At 41.2% G+C, this 23,211-nt stretch overlaps 2 protein-coding genes across 2 annotated transcripts; both read left to right on the top strand.

Annotated features, from left to right (window-relative positions):
* The first annotated feature begins 237 nt into the window (after window positions 1–237).
* On the top strand, window positions 238–10,079 carry LOC132771810 (veficolin-1-like). The gene is made up of 8 exons (XM_060770265.2): window positions 238–500; window positions 807–944; window positions 2,083–2,145; window positions 2,433–2,468; window positions 4,722–4,855; window positions 7,483–7,612; window positions 7,784–7,918; window positions 9,370–10,079. The coding sequence occupies exons 1-8, from the start codon at window positions 398–400 to the stop codon at window positions 9,618–9,620; spliced, it is 990 nt and encodes a 329-aa protein (XP_060626248.2). The 5' UTR covers window positions 238–397; the 3' UTR covers window positions 9,621–10,079.
* Window positions 10,080–10,325: 246 nt separating this feature from the next.
* LOC132771823 (veficolin-1-like) lies at window positions 10,326–20,328 on the top strand. Its single transcript, XM_060770290.2, has 8 exons — window positions 10,326–10,894; window positions 11,788–11,925; window positions 12,292–12,354; window positions 13,038–13,073; window positions 14,639–14,772; window positions 16,411–16,540; window positions 16,711–16,845; window positions 20,053–20,328. Exons 1-8 carry the CDS (start codon window positions 10,792–10,794, stop codon window positions 20,301–20,303), a joined length of 990 nt encoding a protein of 329 aa, XP_060626273.2. The 5' UTR covers window positions 10,326–10,791; the 3' UTR covers window positions 20,304–20,328.
* Window positions 20,329–23,211: the final 2,883 nt, after the last annotated feature.

Below are 23,211 nucleotides of genomic sequence, written 5' to 3'. Positions count from 1 at the left end.
GCTCCAGGAAGCACTTCTATCTAATATTGCACTGAGGCAAAACAAAGGAAACCTTTATGACTAAGCAAAGGGATCAAAACTCAAAGATGCATGCTGTTCAACAAGAGGAAATACTTGCTGAATAAAGGGGTTGCACAATTCAGGGACTTTGAATGTTTGCTGTAGAAAGGGAACATATATTTCAATAACATAGCATCAAGTATACCAACTCTTGTGAAAGCTGCCATTTCAAAACAGGTTTTCAGCCCGGCACCACTCAGACAATAAATATGACCACTTCCTCATGCCATTCTTTGCAAAACTATTTGCTCTCTAAATATGATGTAGTAGGCCATTCATTGTAGTTCCGTTTGGAGACAAATCCAGAAAGGTGGCCAGGTCAGTTCTATAAGGCAAGATGGCTGGCCGGATGGGCTTTCACCTGGCTGTGGCCTGCTTTGCTGTCATGTCTATGGAGAGAGAAATCTTTGGAGAAGAGACAGACGCCAACTGCTGTGAACGTGAGTCAAACCGGGAGGGAAGGACAAATAGTATTTGTTTTTCTGGGCAGGACTCAGGTCACTGGAGGAGAGGACTCCTGTGCCTTTCTAGCATGTGCAGAAAGAGAATTTGAGCATTGCTCACATTGCTGTAGCAATTTCACAAGAGATGCTGGCTGAACTTCTGCATCCAACTCCATTCCTAGATTACATGTAAGAAATGGGTAGTGTAGAGCTGGTGCAAACCCAGTAATGTTTGCTGCACTGTATTGACTCATTTAGGTTTCTGATCTACCATTTTGTTTGTGCTTTCCCATCTTGTTGCAGAGCTGAAGGGCTTATCGCAGTGTGGAATGAACAAGGTCTTTTTCCAAGGTCAGCCAGGTACCCCAGGAATACCTGGCATCCCAGGAACAAATGGGTTGCCCGGAATGAAGGGAGATCCTGGACTCCAGGGCCCCCCAGGTGAGACAAGGACCTTCTGAACTGCAAATCTGTTGAAAACCAGAGGCAACAGTTTTCTTTCTGTGTTTCATCACTAACAGATTAATATTATCATCAGATGAAGGTGCATCTAGAAGGAGGGAGGTTATTAGCATAATTATTTAAAATGTAAATTACAATTTTAATTGTGTTTAACACATGCACAATTTAACAGATCAGGATATAATTGTCTAGATAATGTTCAACTCCCCATTTTCTATAATAAAGTACAGACCTATTCAAGCAGCAGATTAAAGGGGGTGTTAGAATCCCTGCAAGCTTGAGACTTCCGGGTGTGCAGGTATGGTGGAGAGATGGACAATTAGAGCTCTCTGAGAGCATGCCAGCTCTGAACTGTGGCTGAGTAGAGCAAAGCTCCCTTTCTCTCATGGACAGAGTTGGGAGAAACTGCGGAACCAAAAGGGGGTCAGCCGATGGTCCAAACAGGGGCCCTCTCCTCAAGAGGGGGCCACCAAAAGAATCTGGTATCCGACCCCTGAGGCACAGCAGGCCACATCAGAAGAGCGCAGGATACATACCTGCAAATCTCCGGCCTTGCACATTTTAATTTTGAAGAAGAGGAGGAAATACCAGAAACATAGCAACGAAAGAGTATCAGAAGGTGAAGGGGAAAAGACTCTCTTCTATAAGAATGCAAAAAGGTAAGAGGAGGAGTTAAGACCAATCGGACCTGAACAGATCTGAGCCCAGATCTCAGATCCCAGATTGAGGGAAAGGGGGAAAATAAAAAGAGGACAGGAAGTGAAAAGAGAGGAAACAAAACCATAGAAAGAAGAGAGAGAAAGAGAGAAACTGGAAGCCAGGCAGTGACGCTACCCACCATGGGGTGCAGCAGGTGATGAAGGTCGTGAGGCAACGGTTTCTCCCCACTGCTCCATGGATTTGCCGTGCTGCATGGCAAATCCCACCACTGTCCAATGAATTACAATCTCACTGTGACGAGGCCCCTAATCCAGGTTCTGAAAACCAACCAACTCCAGTTCCTTGTTCATTACTCAGGCTAATCTCTACTGATACCTGCATTTTACCATTACATTGGATGACGTGAAAATATGGTGTCTTGAGAAGTTTCAAATGTTCTCTGATCTCTTCCCCTCAGGTGAGGGAGGCTCTGCTGGGGCACCTGGGAAAGCTGGACCCAAGGGAGAGAAAGGAAAGCAAGGTAAGTTCCCCTATAGCAGGGGATTGCAGGTGAAACATAGCCCAAGCAAACATCACAAGCTGCACTAGACTTTATGATTTAGCTGATTAGATGTGTTTGCAAAAATGGGGCTAGAGTGAAAAAACTTTTGCTTACTTTTGATTGTCCAGATAAAATAAATTTGTATTATTTTTTTTAAAAATGCAGTACCAATATACAGGGCTGCCAAAACTGCTCTCATTCTCATTTTAATTCCCACATGAACACTATCTTTGTGAAATTCAGAAATTGCTTTCTTCTTCCTACAGGAGAGGCATGCACTCTTGCTAGGTGTCAGCATCAAGGTACGTTTTGTCATCACTACCACAGACAATATGGTTGAGCCCTCTTTCAACAATGGTGAAAGGCATAATCAGGCATATTGCACCATCAAAGTCAAAGCAGATGAGACTCATTAGGGACCTTGCCACGCGTGCTGCTGGAATCACCGTGGATTGCTGTGATCTCAGGGAAGCATGAAGTGGGCCTTTCAGGAAGGCCTGGAACTAATGGGGTATCAAATTAATTTGGGATGAGCAGGGTTTACCTGCTTTGACCTGAATTAATTTGCTTTTACCTGGGATGTCATTTGGATGCCTCAGGTAGAAGTCTGACAAGCCCTGCATGAAGAAGCCAGCTGTCTCCATAGATTGCCATTGAAAAACGGGAAGCCTTTTTCAGTGGCAACAGGGTTTGGCCAATAGTTACTCCATGGAGCCACCACGGAAGCAATTTTCCAGGGTGTGATGGGAGACATCGGGCTCCATGGCAGAACTGAGAAACACCTATCACCACCACAAAATTTTGGGCCGTGTGAAGAGGTCCAAGGACTTATACATTAAAAATGTATTTAATGATGAAGCATACACATACACAAAACAGATCTGCAACTGATCGTGGAATATTAGTATTAGTATTACTGTTACTATAGTAAAATCTCAGGGTTCTTCCAGACTGATCCCAAAATGCAGGGCTTGTCAGACTTCTACCTGAGGCATCCAAATGACGTCCCAGGTCATTCAGGTCATTCAGGTCATTCAGGTCAAAGCAGGTAAACCCTGCTCGTCCCAAATTAATTTGATACCCCATTAGTTCCAGGCCTTCCTGAAAGGCCCTGGACTAATGGCGTATTGGGTCTGCGGAGTTTCACCCATGGGTTGTTCGAGGACTACAAGGAACTACCCGGGGGTGAGTTTCCCATCTCACTTCTTCAGGCTTCCAAACACTTAGAGGAGCAAGATGGCTTCATCACACAGGGCTTTTTAGCATCCTAGGATGCTTCCCAGCCAATCCAGCAATGGGTGGTCATGTCACCTGTCACATGACGTAACTGGATTTTTGGCGGATGCCCTGTCCACAACCGGAATTGAAGTGTTGTATAATGCTTCCCTTGCAACATGGGAGGTTTCTGTGCAGTTTCTACTGTGTGATGAAGGCTGGCAAAACAGCATTTGGGGGGGGGGGGGGGGTCCCATGTGATGAAGCCCTGAGAATCATAGATTTTTATTGTCAGCTATGTATCAGACATGCCTTTCCCTCCCTTCACTGAAGTGAAAATGCAGAAGATAATAATAATAATAATAATAATAATAATAATAATAATAATAACAACAACAACAACAATCAAACTTTCTTTATATACCACGCTAGCTTCCCAAAGGGACTCAGGGAGGTTTCCAACAAAAAATGGCAAATATTCAATGCCAGAATACACTAATAAAGAGAAATAAACACCTCCCCCCCCCCCAGTCCCAAAAGAAAAATTACAACTATAACAAAATTAAGATTATAACAAACAATAATTAAGTAATAACATAACCAATCAACCACTGCATATCTAACATTAAAACACAACAGAAATGTAAGCAAATCTAAATCCATTTAAAATTATTAAGAATTTTATACAGCCAGTCAAGCTAGAATGAAATGTCATTTCCAGTCTGGGGTAATTATACATGATATTCTAAACCTCCTTCTCTCTAAATGCTAAGGAACATAAATGTGTTTTATCAGGGGGGTTTTCAAAAGAGAATAAGGAGGGAACCATTTTAGTTCTTTGGGGAGAGAGTTCCAGAGTTGGGGGGGGGGGCAATCACAGAGGAGGCCCCCTCTCTTGTTCCCACTAGCTGCGCTTGAGATAGGGGTGGGACCGAGAGCAGGGCCTCCTCCGTTGACCGTAATGCCTGAGTTGGTTTGTATGAGCAGATGTGATTTGCAAAATAGTCTGGGCCCAAACCATTTATGGCTTTAAAGATAATAACCAGCACTTTGTTTTTAGCTCAGAAGCATACCGGCAGCCAGTGGAGCTACCACAACATGGGAGTGGTTCTCTTCCTAAATAGAACCCCCACGCCACCCAGGAGCCTTTCCATGGCTGGTAGAGAGTGGTGGAGCATCGGATAAGCACATGTCTTTCTAGAGATGGTGCATCCTCACCACTTGTCCATCCTTGCAATAGAGGATTATGTGCATAAGCCTTTACTCTCAACTCCAAAAATATTGAACAAAGTCTCAGTTTTTCTTAAAGTTCAGATTTTTCTCCATGATATTTCATCTAGAGGCAGGAGCCAAAGACTGCAAAGAGCTTTTGGAGCGTGGAGAGACACTGAGTGGTTGGTATACAATCTATCCTGCCATTGGGAAAGCAATGAGCGTCTTCTGTGACATGGAGACTGATGGAGGAGGCTGGCTGGTAAGCTTTAACAAATGATGCAAAATTGCTGTCCCATGATCTGAACTGGCAACCATGTAAAATGGAGGGAAGATCACTGAACTTTCCCAAAGGAAAACATGGTACTTACTGCCTGAATCCCAGAACTACTCACCTGAATCAATGGTCATGTGAATGAGAAGAAGGGGGCCATGAGGGTATGTGCAAATCTCTCTTTTGTAACCCTTTTAAAATCATTGCCAATTGGATCATTATGCTCGCATAATTGACAGTGGTGACCAGTAATTTAATCTTCTTACACCTTGCACACTTGCCCTAGTCTTCATGTTGATCAGAAATACCTCTTCTATCACCCTACACATACACCAGGAGACAAGAGAAGCAATCATTGATTGAGAGCAGGACACCAAAAGCACCAAAAGCACCCAGCCTGCTCTGGGGATACCAGAAGATCCTGACACCATTATTCTGGCTGCTGCTGGCTGCTGCCATCCTCCTGGTAACCAGTGTTACTCAGTAAGCAGACAGCATGGCCTTAGACCTAGGGCACATCTACAAGGGACCCTTTATCCTGAAAGGGTTGCAAATCAGCTTTATGGTGACTGTGTGATGTATAGGGTTGATTTGGATCAATGTAGTCTTGAACCTCATTAATTAAAGTCATGTGATGCTCCATCACTTTTTCAACGTTTTGTACCACTTCCATTCAGGAAGCTGCTTTAGCTTTTTATAGCACCTTCCAGTTTTCCCTGGACAGGAATAGCATCTAGTTTGGACTTTGTAGTGTCCACCTGGCAGAAAAGTGGCAGTGTATGTTGCTTTGGGCAAGGAGTGGCTGGAACAACAACACCATCAGAGTAGAAAAGGACAAAAGGGGGAAGCTTTTGACCTTCTCGTGTTGCTTACTTGCTCCATTTATCATCACTCCAGGCACCAAGTGATGAACACAATTTTTGTGCTTGATGTGCACTCTAAAATCCAAAATGATGGGGCACTGCTGGACAGCATGAACACAATCCCACCACCAGACAAGCTTGGGGCCATGCAGCTTCCATCCAGACTTTCAGCCTTTTCAGTGGCTGTCCATACAGACAGATGTCCATACAGAGTACCCCAGCATTACCATTTGTGGCCTGTGGAAAAGTCCCCCCAAGTGTCAAATAGAGGAAGTCTGGCTTGTGTTCAGACTATGTTCTCATCAATAATGTATTTTCTTTTTATTTCTCTGTTCTTTCAATGGACTAAAAGTAGCAATCATCTACTGAAGAACATTCTAATAATTATACCACATGGTTCGTTCTCCTAGACCAGGGGTCCTCAAACTTTTAACGCAGAGGGTCAATTCACAATCCCTCAGACTGCTAGGTGGGGGGGGGGCAGATAAAAGTTTGGGGGAAAATGAACAAATTACTAAGTACTGTGCTGTCGCACGCTGGACCTGTGCATAAGACTGTAGAAAGAACATAAATTCTGTGTGCCCAATGGGACGCTGGGGCTGCCTCAGATTAAAGGCCCTTGGATTTCCTTAAAACAGAGTCTTTAGATTTCTTAAAGGTTCAACAAAGTTCTTTATTGTTGAAAATAAACAGGACTTTAAAGCTTTCTTAACAGTCTATTGGCTCTCTTTCAATCTTGTCCACAGGGAACAGGCACTATTTTCATAACTGTATACTAACTAATGGGGAAATCCCCAACTTCTAATCTGGGCAGTCTGTACTTGCCTCTGTTGGCGTGGACCCCCTGCACCCGGTACCACCCGCGTCTGGCTTCCGCGTGCGACCCTTACCAAGCAGAGCTTTGTAGACTTCCAGGGGAAAAAGAATTCAGGTTTCCATGATGGCTGGCTGAAGTGCTGTGGGACCGGATTCCCTCAGCAAAGGAGCTGTAATGCTGTATGATCCTCAGCCAAGCTATGGGCTGTATAACCTTGGCCAAGTTGTAGAAGACGAAGCTTTCTACAGGAGCTCTTGGTATTATGTCCTGCATAGAAAGCTGCTCTGTGTGGACTGAACCCAAAAAGGCTCCTATTCCCTCCAAAAACCCAAAGGGGGCAGGACCAAGGAACCTAGCTATAATTGACAGGTGGCTTGCCCTATGATTGCATCCAAAAGAAGCCACCTATCTGCAGAGTCCCTGAAACTTAGGACTACAAAAAACATTCAATGCAAAGCAAACAAAATTGGAGCTCCTGGTACAGCTGTACCTGCACAAGTACACTTCTCATATCTTATTTGTAGAGCAAAAAATATGAAAGAACAATACAATATTTCAAATGAAGAACAATTTTAGCCAACATAAACTTACCAGTATTTCAATAGGAAATGTGGGCCTGCTTTTGGCTGATGAGATAGTCAAGTTAATTGGGATTATTGTTGTTGTGTGTCTTCAAGTCATTTCAGACTTTGGGCAACCCTAAGTCTAAAATTTAGGGCAGGGGCTAGTAAGTGACCTAGGAGGGCCTCATTTGGCTGGCAGGCTTTCGTTTGGGGATCTCTGTCCTAGATAGTGTGCCTAATTCCTCCTTGTACCAGGAGATGCCTCTTCAGAGCATTAGGCCAGCCTAAAAGAGTCCATTTAGCACTGAATCAGAAAACAGTTTGCCTCTCAGTAGAAACACTGAAATATCACTCCCCTCTGCCCACATATAGGTTTTCCAGAGGAGACAGGATGGATCAGTGGATTTCTACCGTGACTGGCAGTCCTACAAAAATGGGTTTGGAAACCAAGCATCAGAATTTTGGTTGGGCAATGATAAAATCCATCTTCTCACAAACTCAGGTAATCCCATGTTGCTGCTGCTTGTTGCAGATACAACAGTATTCCTAGATTGCTGAAAAACAAAATGAGGTCTTCAATGGGATTATGGAGTACTCTATCTCTAATGTGATTGTAAATAAGTCAATGGGTTTCTCTTTCAAACAATGCTTACTCTATGACATGTTTCATCAGGAACACAGCAGCTGCGGATTGATGCGAAGGACTTCAGTAACACCAGAACTTATGCAACATACAATGGTTTCAAAATCTCAAGCGAAGAAGAAAAGTATACACTTTCAGTGGCCTCTTATATAGATGGCAATATGGGTGAGTTACATTTTTGGAACATAGAGGATCTGTATAGCAGATAACAATAACAATGTGGAGAGGAGGCTGTAATTTTAGTCAACTTCATGTGTCGTTGCCCTTGATAAAGGTGTCATATCTTGCGTAAATTTGCAAAAATATTTCTTAAAATATCATGTATAGCAGTGGTTCTCAACCTGGGGTCCCCAGGTGCTTTTGGCCTTCAACTCCCAGAAATCCTAACAGCTGGTAAACTGGCTGGGATTTCGGGGAGTTGTAGGCCAAAAACATCTGGGGACCCCAGGTTGAGAACCACTGATGTATAGTGAATTCAATCATTACATTTTGCATATGGAAATGTGTGTCAGTGTGGTTTCATGGTTTGAATGTTGGATTAGGATTTTGGGAGATCAAGATTTGGAACTTTGTGGAAACTCACTGGATGATCTTGGGCAAGTCACACTCCCAGCCTAAGAGGAAGGCAATATCCACTCTCCTCTGATCAGATCTTGTGGGGAAAGTCAGAGTTGACTAGCTCACACATAATAAAACACTGTAAAGTTTATTTTTAGCTGCAGTTGTACTGAGAAATGTGCCCACTGAGGAGGGGACCTGACTTAAGAAGCTCCCCTGGAGAACCTTCTCAGGTTGTGTCCTGATAACAGTAGAATCACAATGTCTGGAGATTGATCTTGTAGGCGTATCCTCTAGATGTGCTGAAGAAATCCCCAGGAGCCCATATGTGCCCCCAACAGAGTACTAGGGCATATAACAATTGGGTTTTTATTATAAGAATGCCATCTGAAGTGGTTCCACCACTCACTTACATGGAGATCACTGGCTACTGCTGTTCAGTTAATATGATCAGATGACTCTCAGGTTCTAATGTTTTAAGTCAGTGCTTTATTTGGTCCTTTTGTTATTTCACTCCAATCCATTGTAAGTAGCCCTAGTTGCCATAATCAATAGTTTTATGAATACACATTGATTGGCATCCTTTTCAATGCTTACAATATAATAATCTGGATGTACAATATTATAGGATGATCAACCCTTGGTTGAAAAACAGAAATATTCCACAATCTGAAACTTTAAGAGCCCTGGCATGATGCCACCAGTGGAAAATTCCACACTTGTGACGGCTCACAAACAAAACATTGGTGCACAACAGAAAGTTTATACAGCATCTCCATAGGGAAGAGTGCTTATCAGGTGTCTTCAACTGCAATTTGTCGAGTGAGCCTTGCGTGCCTATAGGGTTTTGTCACGAGGCTCCTTTATCAGGAGAAGAGCAGGATATAAATGAATAGCCACCCTGGTAACAAAAATAGGAATAGAGTCCTCAGAAAGCTTAGGAGGAACCAAATATTGAATGTATGGCTATCTTTGTGTCCATTAGGTTGAAATAAAGGATAAGATTCCGAGCAGTCTGAGAGATTGTATTTGATTTTCCCTTTTTCATTCTCGTTTAGGTGATTCACTTTCAGGACACAAGGGCCTTGCATTCTCCACACGAGACAGGGACAATGATATCCTTCAAACAGACAACTGTGCTGTGTTGTATAAGGGAAGCTGGTGGTATGGTGAATGCCACTCTTCCAACCTGAATGGCCTGTACCTCAAAGGGGAACACACCACTTTTGCTGATGGCATCAACTGGGCCGCTGGAAAGGGATACCACTATTCTTACCAATATGTGGACATGAAAATTCGACCCCAGTAAATGAAATATCTCTCTCTTCAGACTATTCTATAGGCATGGTCCTTAAATTTACTGGTAGATTTTGTTTTTAAGTGTGCAGGGCTAATCCAAACTACCAAATTAATGTAGGTCTTAAAGAATAAACCAGTTTTGAAAGACTGGAAATGATTTATGGATTTTGAGTCATTATAAATTAACATCATGATCTGTAGTCATGGTTTTAAGAAATGTTAATAGAATTATTTAGCTAGATCTGTAATGGTGGAATAACAATTGCTTCCCCCCCTTTTACTTTTACATTCATTACATTCAGGGTGGGGATGGGATATCAGAGCCTTACTATGTCATAGTTATAGATCTTCTTTCTCTCTCTCTCAATCTGTCTCTCTCTTTTTTCTTTCTGTCTCTTTAATTTTTGAATGTATATTACTTTGATTGTAAATTGTTTGTATCAAGAATAAAATCATTTAAAAATGTAAACGCGAGCCAATTGAACTAGCGGTCTACAATCAACATGATTCTTGCCTCATTAAATCTAATAGAAGAAAAAAATCCCCAAGAATTCTTATCTAAGGCCCCTTCTACACTGCCATATAACATCCAGATTATCTGCTTTGAACCGGATTATGTGACAGTGTAGACTAAGATAATCCAGTTCAAATAGGGATTATCTGATTTGATAATCTTAATTATATGGCAGTGTAGAAGACGCCTATGATATGTGGTAACAACACAGGCTAAGGCTTCTTCTTCACTGCCATATAATCCACATTATCTCTGAACTGGATTATCTGAGTCTACAGTGCCATAATACTGGTTGAAAACAGATAAACTGGATTTTACTTGACAGTATAGAAGGAGCATAAATCTCTCTTATCTGGAAATCCAAAAGACTCCAGGAACTGAAATTCTTGCTGATGGTCCAAAGCTCAAAGGTTCACATTATTCAGCAAGAGGAAATCCCTCCTGAATAGAAGGTTGCACAATTCAGGGGTTTCAAATGTTGCTGTAGAAAGTGAAATGTCAGCAATTGTTTCAATACAGGTTTCAAGACAGTCCCCCTCTGCCAACAGATAAAAGCACTTCCTCATGCCCTTATCTACAGAACTTTTTGCTCTCTATATAAGGGGCACAAAAACCTAGATGCAGAAACCAATCCCTGTAAGTGGCCAAGTCAGTGCCGCAAGACAAGATGGCTGGATGGGTGGGCTTTCACCTGGCTGTGACCTGCTTTGCTCTCATGTCTATGGGGAGAGGAAGCTTTGGAGAAGAAACAGAAGTCAGCTGCTGTGCACGTGAGTCAAACTGGGAGAGATGGGAAAATGATGGTTGTTTCTCATGGATTGGAGTCAGGTTACTGGAGGAGAGGGCTCTAATAACTTTCAAGTATTTATTTATTTACTGTATTTATATACCACCTTTCTCATCCCTGAGGGGACTCAAGTCAGTTTACAACATACTAATGGCAAAATTCAATGCCAACATACAGTACTCAAAGAAATCATAATAACGAATTACTACATATAACTATGAACTTTTAATCAATTAAAAACATTAAACATAAGACATACATAAAATTTAAACATTCAGACAAAGTATAAACGTTTAAATCACGTGATCTAGAAATCATATACTATAGCCATTCCAAATTGTCATTGCACACGTTCCTTAAATTATTCTTTGTCCTGCATTATTTATTAGCTAAAGATTTGATCCCACAACCACATTTTTTTCTCTTTCTAAAGGTCAGGAGGGTCTAATCTAATCTGATCGAATCTGATCGAATCCTGCTGGGGAGGGAGTTCCAGAGTCGAGGGGCCACAACTGAGAAAGCCCTGTCTCTCGTCCCCACCAACCATGCTCACGAAGGAGTCAGGACCGAGAGTGGGACCTCCCCAGATGATCTTCACCTCCATGATGGTTCATAGAGGGAGATACATTTGGACAGATAAGCTGGGCTGGAATCGTTTGTGCAGAAAGAGAATGTGGGCATTGCTCAAACTGCTGTAGCAATTTCACAAGAACTCTTTCTTATGCCTCCAACTACTGAGGACAAGGATTTTCATTCTTAGAAAGAATGTGAGAAATGGATAGCATAGAGCTAGTAGTGCAAACCCATCATTGTTTGCTATACCTCACTCAGGTTTATGATGTACAATTTTGTTTGTGTTTTCTCACCTTGTTGCAGAGCTGAAGGGCTCATCGCAGTGTGGAACGGACAAGGTCTTTTTCCAAGGCCAGCCAGGCACCCCAGGAATACCCGGCATCCCAGGAACAAATGGGTTGCCCGGCATGAAGGGAGACCTCGGCCCCCAGGGACCCCCAGGTGAGACAAGGACCATCTGGACCACAGATCTGTTGCAAACCAGAGGCTGCAGTTTTCTTTTCTTTTCTATGTTTCATCACTAACAGATTAATATTAACATCAGATATAAGGTGTTTCTATAAGGGGGGAGGTTATTAGCACTTAAAATATAAATTACAATTGGAATTGCATTCTTTTTGGCACACATACAAAGTAGCAGAGTGATTTGAATGGAGAAAATTCAACTCCCTGTTTTCTCTAATGTACTCCATTACAGGAAAGGTGGTGGGGAGGGGTGGGGTGGACTGCTTACAAAAAAAGGGGAATGAATGTCTTCTAGAGGTGTTTCAAATGTTCTCTGAAAGGCCACTGATCTCTTCTTCTCAGGTGAGAGAGGCTCTGCTGGAGCACCTGGGAAAGCTGGACCCAAAGGAGAGAAAGGAGATCAAGGTGAGTCCCACACAACCTCATTTGAAGAAGTGGAAGAGGGCTCACAGGTGAAACTTGGCCCATGTCGTCACCATCAGGCCAGGAATGAACAGGTTCAGAAGCTTCAAGAATTGCCAAAAGAACCAGGTGTTTGGATCAAGATTAGGGTTGATTCAGGCTTGCAGAAAAGAAAAGAAAAAATGAAAAGCTCACATGTGTGTGGTTGCCTAGCCTAGTTGTAGGAGGAACAAATGGTTTGATAGTTCACCTTATCTCTAGCAGCTAGCATTATCTCATGCCCTAGCTGGTTAATGAGAATTTTATAGCTTTTTCTCCGCAACATATATGGCCAGAGGGCATTCATGGATTCAGTTTGTATAGCTTCCTGTTTCCTAAATGGGATGTCAGGCAAAAAGCACCCTCTGTTCATGCACTGACCAGCCCAAGGAACTGGCCAATTTCAGAGCAATTTTCAATGAAACCATCACCTATATTTGCCTTCAGGCTTTAGTTTATTAAATTTGTCAAGAAAAACGGGGCCAGAGTAGAAAAAAAAACACTTTTGCTTACCTCTACTTCTCCAGGTTAAATAAAATAAAATACTGTACCACTATACAGAGCACTTGAAACTGCTCTCATTTTCATTTTAGTTCTGACACAGGAACCACATTTGCTCATTCAGAAATGGCTTTTTCTTCCTACAGGAGAGGCATGCAGTCTTGCTAGCTGTCAACACCAAGGTATGTCTTGTCTTCATTACCATCTTCATCATGAACCCAACCTTGGGTGGGTGCACGGTTTGTATGGGTGTGCTTCCTATAGACAAGGATGAGGGTTATGAGCTTCTTTCACAAATAATCAGGCATATTGCACCACCAAGATCAAAGCAGATGAAACTCATTAGGAATTCATGTGGACCATTATTATTATTATTATTATTATTATTATTATTATTATTATTATTATTGTCGAAAGCTTTCATGGCCGGAATCACTGGGTTGTTGTAGATTTTTTCGGGCTATATGGCTGAAAAAATTCTCTCTCCTGAGAATGCCTCTAGAACATGGCCATATACCCCGAAAAAACCTACAACAACCCATTATTATTATTATTATTATTATTATTGCTATTTATTTCATATCCTGCTCTTCTCCCAATATAGGAGCTCGTGGCAGATAACAATGAATGTAAAACAATGATAACTAAAAGCAATACAAGGATATAAATATAAAACATTAACAAAACAAATAACATTTAAAAAATAAATTTAAAACACTTAAAATCTCAGTCACTTGGAAATGTGTACATAACTGATGGCAGAGAATGCGTATGTATATGTATATGTACAGATGTATGTGTGTGTGTATATATATAAGGTGTGCAGGGATGAGTCTATCCTGAACTCTCTAGGGAGGGAGTACCAAAGTCTGGGAGCAGCAACTGAGAAGGCCCTCTCTCTTGTTCGCACCAAACAAGCTTGAGAGCATGCTTATCAGGATCCTCTGCACATAACACATTTTGTTCTCTCATTGTTCAACCACATGCAAGGTATTAAATATGCAGCTCTTTGGCCATGTCAAAAGTGATGCTAAGGTCACAGATAGAGGTTCATGAATAGGAAAGTAACACTGATACTATAAGGCAAAAGTTTTCAAGCTTTCACTCCTTTGAGCAAACACTCCATCTTAACTGATCTCCTACACAGTTTCAGAGGATTGTGAGATATGATTTTTTTTAAAAAATTAAAAGTAACTGCTATTCAAGAAAAAGAAAGATAAACACACGCAAGTGATTGTTAGGTATTTAAAACTAAAAAATGACACAAGTACATACTATCTATTATTATAACACTACAACCAAGTTACTATTGCAAATAACAAAACAGAAAAAATACACAAAACACGCATGCACATACATAAATACAAAAACAAAAAACCCCACAGGTTTTTAAAAGAATCTACAGACTCCCCACTCTATCTGATGCTTATTGTCATTAGTTGCAGTAGTCTATTCCCCTTAAATGATATTATGGAGTCACACCTTTACTTTTAGCAATATTCTAAAGGTGTTGTGTGGTTTCCAGGTTGTATGGCTGTGTTCTAGCAGCATTTTCTCCTGATGTTTCACCTGCATCTGTGGCTGGAATCTTCAGAAGATCTGATGGTAGTAAAGCAAGCATACGAATATTCCACTAATTCATAAACCCTACAGTTGACAGATGCCCCATTTGTTGTGGTGAAAAAATATTGAACAAAGTCTCAGTTTTTCTTAAAGTTCAGACTTTCCTCCATGATATTTCATCTAGAGGCAGGAGCCAAAGACTGCAAAGAGCTTCTGGAGCGTGGAGAGACACTGAGTGGTTGGTATACAATCTATCCTGCCACTGGGAAAGCAATGAGCGTCTTCTGTGACATGGAGACTGATGGAGGAGGCTGGCTGGTAAGCTTGAACAAATGGTGCAAAACTGCTATGTGTCATAGATGTGCCCACAATCTACACTGACAAATATGTAAGGAGGAGTAAAATTCACTGAAGTTTCCCAAAGGAAAATATGGTGCATACTGCCTGAATCCCAAAACAGTTCACCTGAATCAATTGTCATATGAGTGAGAAGAAGGGGGCCATGAGGGTATGTGCAAATTTCTCTTTTACAATCCTTTTAACATCATTGCCAATTGAATTATTTTGCTCACGTAATTGCCAGTGTTGCCAGTAATTTAATCTGTGTTTGTTGCTTGGGGCTTGGAGTGATGTTAGCCAGAGCAAAAAAAGTAATCAAAGAAGGAAGGACCAAAAAGACAGAGTGATTCCTCCTTTGCTTCTCCCTTCTGTCATATTGTTTAATTGCTCCAGTTATCATCACTGCAAGTGCCAAGCAATGAACACCATAATGGTGCCCCAATATTCTGCTTTGGTCAGACTTCACCTGGAATAATACTGTGTCTAATTCTGGGCAACAATTCAAGAGGGATATTGACAAGCTGGAACTTGTTCAGAAGAAGGTAACTAAAATGATCAAAGGTCTGGAGACCACAACCTATGAGGAGCGACTTAAAGAGCTGGGTATGTTTAGCCTGCTGTAGAGAAGATTGAGAGAGGACATGATAGCTATGTTAAAATATTTGAAAGGATGTCATGAGGGAGCAGGCTTGTTTTCTGCTACACGGGACACTAGGACCTGTAGTATTAAGTTCAAATGACAGGAAAGGAGATTCCACCCGAATATTAGGAAGAACTTCCTGACTGTAAGAGCTGTTCAGCAGTGGAACTCTCTGCCTTGGAGTGTTGTGGAAGCTCCTTCCTTGGAGGCTTTTAAAACAAAGGCTGGATGGCCACCTGTCAGAGTTACTTTGATTGTGCTTTTCAGGTATGGCAGCGGGTTAGACTGGATGACCTGTGTGGTCTCTTCCAATTCGATGATTCTACGATTTTTGTGCTTAGTGGGTACTGCAAAATCCAAAATGATGGGGCAAGGTAAGGGTAGCAATCCAGTGATGGTGAACCAATTCCAGGTAAGTTAGGCTACCTAGACACCATCCAGCCACCAGGCAAGCTTGGAGGAGTGCAGTGCAGCTGCCATCCAACCCCCAAGGCTGCTTGGTGGCTGGCCATGCAGACTATGGCTTCAAAGAGCAAGGCTGGAGTACCCCAGCATCGCTCTTTGAGGCTTGTGTAGATTGTGCTCCTAGTGTCAAATAGACACGGTTGGGTTGGTGTTCAGCCTCTGCCTTAATCTCATTAAAGCCTCATTTTGTTTTTATTCTTCTGTTCCTTAGTTGGACTAAAAGTAAGAAATCAAGATTATTTCCTCTACTCCTTGGATCAGCACAACCAATTTATGAGATGAATTAGGCTGAAAGAATGACTTGTTAAGGATAATCTACGTAATGCTTATACCACTACACCGTGTGGTTCTTTTTGTTAGCTAGTGCCCATAATGCCTCATTTTTCTAAGAGAAGCCTCTTCAAAGTCATTAAGCCAGCCTAAGATAACCCATCTAGCTCTGAATAATAAAAAAATCTCAATCGATTATCGGTAAAAATGCTAAAATATAAATTCCCTCTTTCCCCATCCAGGTTTTCCAGAGGCGACAGGATGGATCAGTAGATTTCTATCGTGACTGGCAGTCCTACAAAACTGGGTTTGGAAACCAAGCATCAGAATTTTGGTTGGGCAATGATAAAATCCATCTTCTCACAAGTTCAGGTAACAATATTCTTAGACTGCTAAAAAAATCCCCATATTTTTGGATTGAAATTACACACTTAACCTAACGTGAAACCCGGAGAGAGATTTCTCTGTATGCAAAATGATTATAAGCATGGTCCAGGGGTTTCTTTTGCAGACAATACTTACTCTTTGACATTTTTTACCAGGAACACAGCAGCTGCGGATTGATGTGAAGGACATGAATGATACTAGAACTTATGCAAAGTACACTAGTTTCAAAATCTCAAGTGAGGAAGAAAATTATACCCTGTCAGTGGGTTCTTATGTAGATGGCAATATGGGTAAGTTACTCTTTTGAGCATGGAGGATCTGTATTATATCTACCGATAAGGATATGGAGAGAAATGTGTAATTTTAGTTCAGCTTATTCAAGTATTACTGCCATTGGTGGATGTGTACTCTCTATCCTACATAAATTTGCCCAAACTTTTATTAAAACATCATGCTTAGTGAACTCTATAATTGCATTTTGTATATAGAAATGTGTATGAGTGATTTTGTGGCTTAACTGTTGGACCAGGGTTTGGATCATCATGGAAACCCACTGGGTGAGTCACGCTTTCTCAGCCTCAGAGGAAAGGAATGGCAAGCATCCTGTATAAATATTTCTTCAAATATCATGTATTGTGAATTCAATCATTACATTTTGCATATGGAAATGTGTGTCAGTGTGGTTTCATGGTTTGAATGTTGGATTAGGATTTTGGGAGATCAGGATTTGGATCCTTGTGGAAACTCACTGGATGATCTTGGGCAAGTCACATTCTCAGCCCAAGAGGAAGGCAATATCCACTCTCCTTTGATCAAATCTTGTCAGGAAACCTCTACCATTAGTGATGGTTGACTAGCTCAAACATAATAACGTACTGTAGAGTTTCTTTTTAGTTGCAATTGTACTGAGAAAAGTGTCTGCTGAGAAGGAGACCTGACTTTAGAAGCTTCCCTTTCCCCAGGGAAACCTGGATAACCTTATGAGGTTGTGCCCTGGTAACAATAGAAACACAATGTCTGGAGATTGATCTTGTAAGCGTATCCTCTGGATGTGCTGAAGAAATCCCCAGGAGCCCAGATGTGCCCCAAACAGAATGCTAGGGCATATAAGAATTGGGTTTTTATTATAAGAACACAATCTGAAGTGGTTCCACCACTCACTTACTTGGAGATCACTAAGTACTGCTTTTCAGCTGATTTGATCAGGTGACTCTTACATTCTAATGTTATAAGTCAGTGCTTTATTTGGTCCTTTTGTTATTTCATTCCAGTCTGTAACCCATTGTAAGAAGCCCTAGTGGCCAGAATCAATAGTTTTATGAATACACATTTGCTGGCATCCTTTTTGATATTTACTATAGCATAAACTGGATGTACAATATTAAAGAATGATCATCTCTTGTTTGAAAAATGGAAACTTTAAGAGCCATGACATGATGCCACAAGTGGAAAATTCCACACTTGTCCTCATGTGACGGGTCACAAACAAAACACAGAAGCACTGTGTGCATCCCAGCCAGGGATGCACACAGTGCATTGGTGCATCCCAGCCAGGATTCATCTTGCCCTCAACGCTAGATAAAATCTCAAAAGTGGTAATAAAACTGTTTATTAAGAAAAGTACATATAAAACGGAAAAGTCACCATAAGAAATAAGAACTGTATATTCAATAGATGATGGGGAAAATTTGTTGTTAATTAATTCAGTCACTTTTGACTCTTCATGACCTCATGGATCAGCCCACACCAGAGCTCCCTGTCAGCTGTCACCATCCCAGCTCCTTTAGAGTCCAGCCACTTCAAGAATATCATCCATCCATCTTGCCCTTGGTCGGCTCCTCTTTCTTTTTCCTTCCATTTTCCCCAGCATCATTCCCTTCTCTAAGCTTTCCTGTCTTCTCATGATGTGACCAAAGTACTTCATCTTTGCCTCTAATATCCATCCCTCCAATAAGCAGTATGGGCTGGCTGGATCTCCTTGTGGTCCAAGGCACTTTCGGAATTTTCCTCCAGCACCACAGTTCAAAAGCATTTATCTTCCTTCGCTCAGCTTTCCTTATGGTCCAGCTCTCACATCCATAGGTTACTATGGGGAATACCATTGCTTTGACTATGCGGATGTTCGTTGCCAGTGTGATGTTTCTATTCTTCACTATTTTATCGAGGTTGGTTATTGCTCTCCTCCCAAGAAGTAAATGTCTTCTGATTTCCTGGCTGCAGTCATCAAACAATAAGGCAATCCTAACTGGCAATAGGGGAAAATACTCCAAAGACAATAATCCAAACAGGTCAAATCTGTTCAATATAACAAAGTACGGGAAAAACCAAAAGCAAAACATGAGCATAATCCAGGAAAACAACAATCTTACCAAGAACATGAATCCAAAAGCAAACTTCTTAAAATATGAATATAAACTCTCAAGATCTAAAACCCAAAACATGAACTGGAAACTAGGTCCTCACTGCTTCGCAGCATTCCCAAAGAGACGCTGCTCTGATTTAAGGACTGCAAAACTTGAAGGCATTCTTGTGATGCTGATTCCCTTGCCTGTGAGATTTTAGACGCTCTTCCTTTGCAATCTTTTGAGTTTCATTGTTTCCTCTCTAAGATCATGCTTGATACGCCTGTCGAGCACAGGTGTTCTTTCTGGTGAGTTTCCTCACCCATCCACTTCGTTATCTGGGGTTGCTATGCTCAGAGGTGGCCCTAGGTAATTTTCAATGGTAAGCAAACAGTATTTTGGCACCCCCACCCCCAACCAATCACTGATATATATTTTCTGTTCGTTGTAGGAGTTCTGTGTGCCATATTTGGTTCAAATCCATCATTGGTGGAGTTCAGAATGTTCTTTGATTGTAGGTGAACTATACATCCCAGTAACTACAACTCGCATATGTCAAGGTCAATCTTTTCAGTTTCATTGATTCCTCTCTAAGATCATGCTTGATACGCCTGTCGAGCACAGGTGTTCTTTCCGTTGAGCTTTCTCACCCATCCACTTTGTTATCTGGGGTTGCTATGCTACCAGTAAGCAAAAGGTCTCTATCAATCCCTACATCTCCCTGTGTGCGAAACTCCAACACAGTTTCATTTTCAAGCCTATTCTCATAGACAGAATTTTGCTCTAAAATGTCCTCATTGAAAAAAACCACCCACCACTCTCTCAGGCTCTGAAATACCAATCCACTCGTCTTCATCTGGCTAAACCATAACAAGCATCTCTATGAGGAGGATTGCCTGTCAGCTCCCTTCAACTGCAATACGTAGAGTGCCATAACTATGGGGTTTGGTCCCAAGGCTCCTTTATCAGGAGAAGAGCAGGATATAAATGAATAGCCACCTAGTCACAAGAACAGGGACAGGGCCCTCAGAAAGTTTAGGAGGAACCAAATATTGAATGTATGTCTAACACCATCTCCATTAGGTAGAAATAAGGGATATGATTCTGAACAGTCCAATATATTATATTGATTTTCCCTTTTTCATTCTCTTTTAGGTGATTCATTTTCAGGACACAGGGGCCTTGCATTCTCCACACGAGACAGGGACAATGATGTCCATGAATCAGGAAGCTGTGCTGTGACGTATAAGGGAGGCTGGTGGTATGGTGTCTGCCACTCTTCTAACCTGAATGGCCTGTACCTCAGAGGGGAACACACCTCTTATGCTGATGGCATCAACTGGGCCGCTGGAAAGGGGCACCATTATTCTTACAAATATGCAGATATGAAAATGCGACCTCAATAAATGAAATATCTCTCTCTTCAGACTATTATATAGACATGGTCCTTAAATTTACTCATAGAATTGTTTTAAGTGTGCGCTGAACAGAAAAACATTGAATCTGCCACTTGAAATATTGAGTGCAAAGCCCTTAACACCCCCATACAGTGAGAATATAGGCAAGCACTCTCTTTTTAACTTGTACATGGAATCTCTATATGAGACAGAGGGACAATTGTAGTTTGATTGGAAAAGGTGGTTTGGTGGTGATGTTTGCTCAGTTGTACTTTGTGTTGGGTTTCATTTTACATAGCTTGAGATATGGCCTGCACTGGAAACAATCTTCCAATGAATTAGAGTTGGCCACTTGTTTAGAACACACACAAGCACACATATCGATACCATAGTGACCTCAGAAACAAAAATTATACAGAATTGAGGTAACTACTTTTTAAAAAACAACAAAATTTCCATTTTCAAAAACTTCATTCCTTAAGTTATGGCAAGGGAAGCAAGACAATAACCCGCTCTAAAGCTAAGGAAACATTGTGAATACATACATAGATAAGTTTGAACTGGCAATTAAGTTTGAATATATGGACATTTTTACTTGAAGTCATTTTGATATCATTTTTGGATTGGAAACATGGGGAAAGATGTGTTTTGCTGAAGGACTTCTCTCTTAACAAGTCTACCCTGATCATCAAACGAGCTCAGGGTGGTCTGCCAGTTAACCATTTCTGTGTCTTTTAACTTATTTCAATTTGTCTTTTTAATTTCTTAATAGTTTAATATTCTGTAGCCTTTTAAAATCATTTCTTATTTTTTAAGTGTTTAAAAATTGTTGAATTGTTTTTAATGTACACTTCTTTGAGATTTCTAGGTAGAGGGCAAGAAATGGAATTTAAAAAATTAAATTAATAAATGCTATCTCAAGTGACTATTCTTCAGTCTCCTATTGTCACTAGTCTGGCAACTGCACTGTCAAAGGGGCAAATGGGTTTCTGCCCTCCAAGCAAGAAGTATTTCTTGCAGCAAGGCTACTTAGATTACAGGCTGGGGGTAGAGAAGGAGAAATAGTAAAACAAGAAGGCATGTCCGTTGTTCAAAATGTGTTACCTCAGCACTAAAAAGCAAAATCCACTCTATCTAATTTATGTAGTCTGCTTGAGGTTAAAGATATTCTCTGTGTCCTTTCTGAAATCAGCTGCAAGTGAGGTCTCACTGGAAATAGACACATATTACAATCATTAGTGTAAAACAGACTATTTTAATGGGTTGGGGCCAGCATGGTTCTGCATCCAGGTTTGAGTCAATCTGCCTGATGATCAATGGCAACCAACTCATCCAGCCCGCTTGCTGGGTAAATCTGGGGTGATGCATGGAGAATTCAATGTGAGTAAAGGTCAAATGTAGTGGTTCCTTTGCCACCTGAATATGGACCTCATGCCCTCAAATTGATCAAAATCCTGGTTGCCCATGATCTCAATGTCCCAAAAGAGGATTCTGAACCGAGTCTGATGGCCACAGGGCTCCATTTCCCCTCAACAGGATCTGGGCCTTGCATGTGCACCAAAGCTCTAATTGCTCTGTCTAAGACTTTCTTTTTATTGTATGAGCTATTCAACAGCAGAACAAACTCTCAATCTCTGGAGGTCTTTAAACAGAGATTGGATTGGTATTTTTCATGAGTGCCACTTTAATACCTCAAAGTGAGGGGGAAATCCACAAGAGTTCATGTGTGCCAGAATGACAGAATGAAGATATCTCTGCAAAAACTACTGAAGCCCTCACTGATTTTTTTTTATGTTCTGTATAAAGATTTCAGTTGTGAGATTGATAAGATCTACAGACTGAATTCCTATGTGACTAGACAGAATTTTGTCCAGAGACATGGTGGTTAATTCTGTTAGATCTGAGAACTGCGATTTGGTACGAGAGTAACATTCTCTAAATAAGTTGATAGTTAATACTCAGTAGCTGATTTTGTTTAAGGATAGAGCTCTTCATGACACAAAAGATGAAGGGAAAGGACATCCCATTTAGATGGAAGAAATTAGAGAAAATTTCTCTCCAGTCAAAAAATTTCAAAGGTGAAAGAATTCCTGGAAATATACAGAGATCGCTTTGGTCCATATGAAAGGAAAAGAGAGGGGGAAAAACAGGAGAATTAAGCTTGTGGACAAAAAAGGCAAGGGATGACACAGGCTCATGTGGACAAGGTGAAATAAATACAAATGGATAAAGCAAAATGATGATATAACATTATTGAACCAGAATGTCCGAGGGTTGAATGAGACCCATAAATGAAGACAGACATTCCACTATTTGGAAAAACAGGAAGCAAGATGTGCCTACAAAAGACACACATTAAGAAAAAGGTGAGAGATTGCCTTTTAATTTGAAACTGAGGCTACATTTCTCAATTTTAATGAAGAAGAAAAGAAGCAGATAGTAATCTATGTGAATAAAAGATATATGACCAAAAAAATATTTGAGTCTACTGGGAGGAGGCTGATAGCCATGCAGTGGATGGCTTTCACGGTGTTCAATCTTATTCCTCTCACACTTAGCAGCAATTTCCTGTCGCACATCGGGGGAGGGGGGCAATGCCAGCTAGCTTGTAGAGTTTATCAACAGGTGTAAGTTTAAGACATCCTGTGATTATTCTGCATATTTTATTCAACGCTATGTTCACCTGCTTTGCATATGCAGACTTGTGCCAAACAGGGCAGGCATACTCTGCAGTGGAGTAAGACAAAGCCAGGGCTGATGTTCCTATTAATTTTGGGTCTGCTCCCCATGTGCTGCCAGTAAGTTTCGGCAGGGTGTTATTGCGTGCAGCTACTTTGTGCTTGGTGTTCATGCAGTGTTAGTGTTCGATCTAAGTTAGTGTTCTATCTAAGGTGACACTGAGATATTTAGCATGGAA

This window comes from Anolis sagrei, chromosome 1, assembly GCF_037176765.1.
Source record: "Anolis sagrei isolate rAnoSag1 chromosome 1, rAnoSag1.mat, whole genome shotgun sequence".
Lineage (NCBI taxonomy): Eukaryota > Metazoa > Chordata > Lepidosauria > Squamata > Dactyloidae > Anolis > Anolis sagrei.
This window is presented reverse-complemented; position numbering and strand designations above follow the sequence as displayed.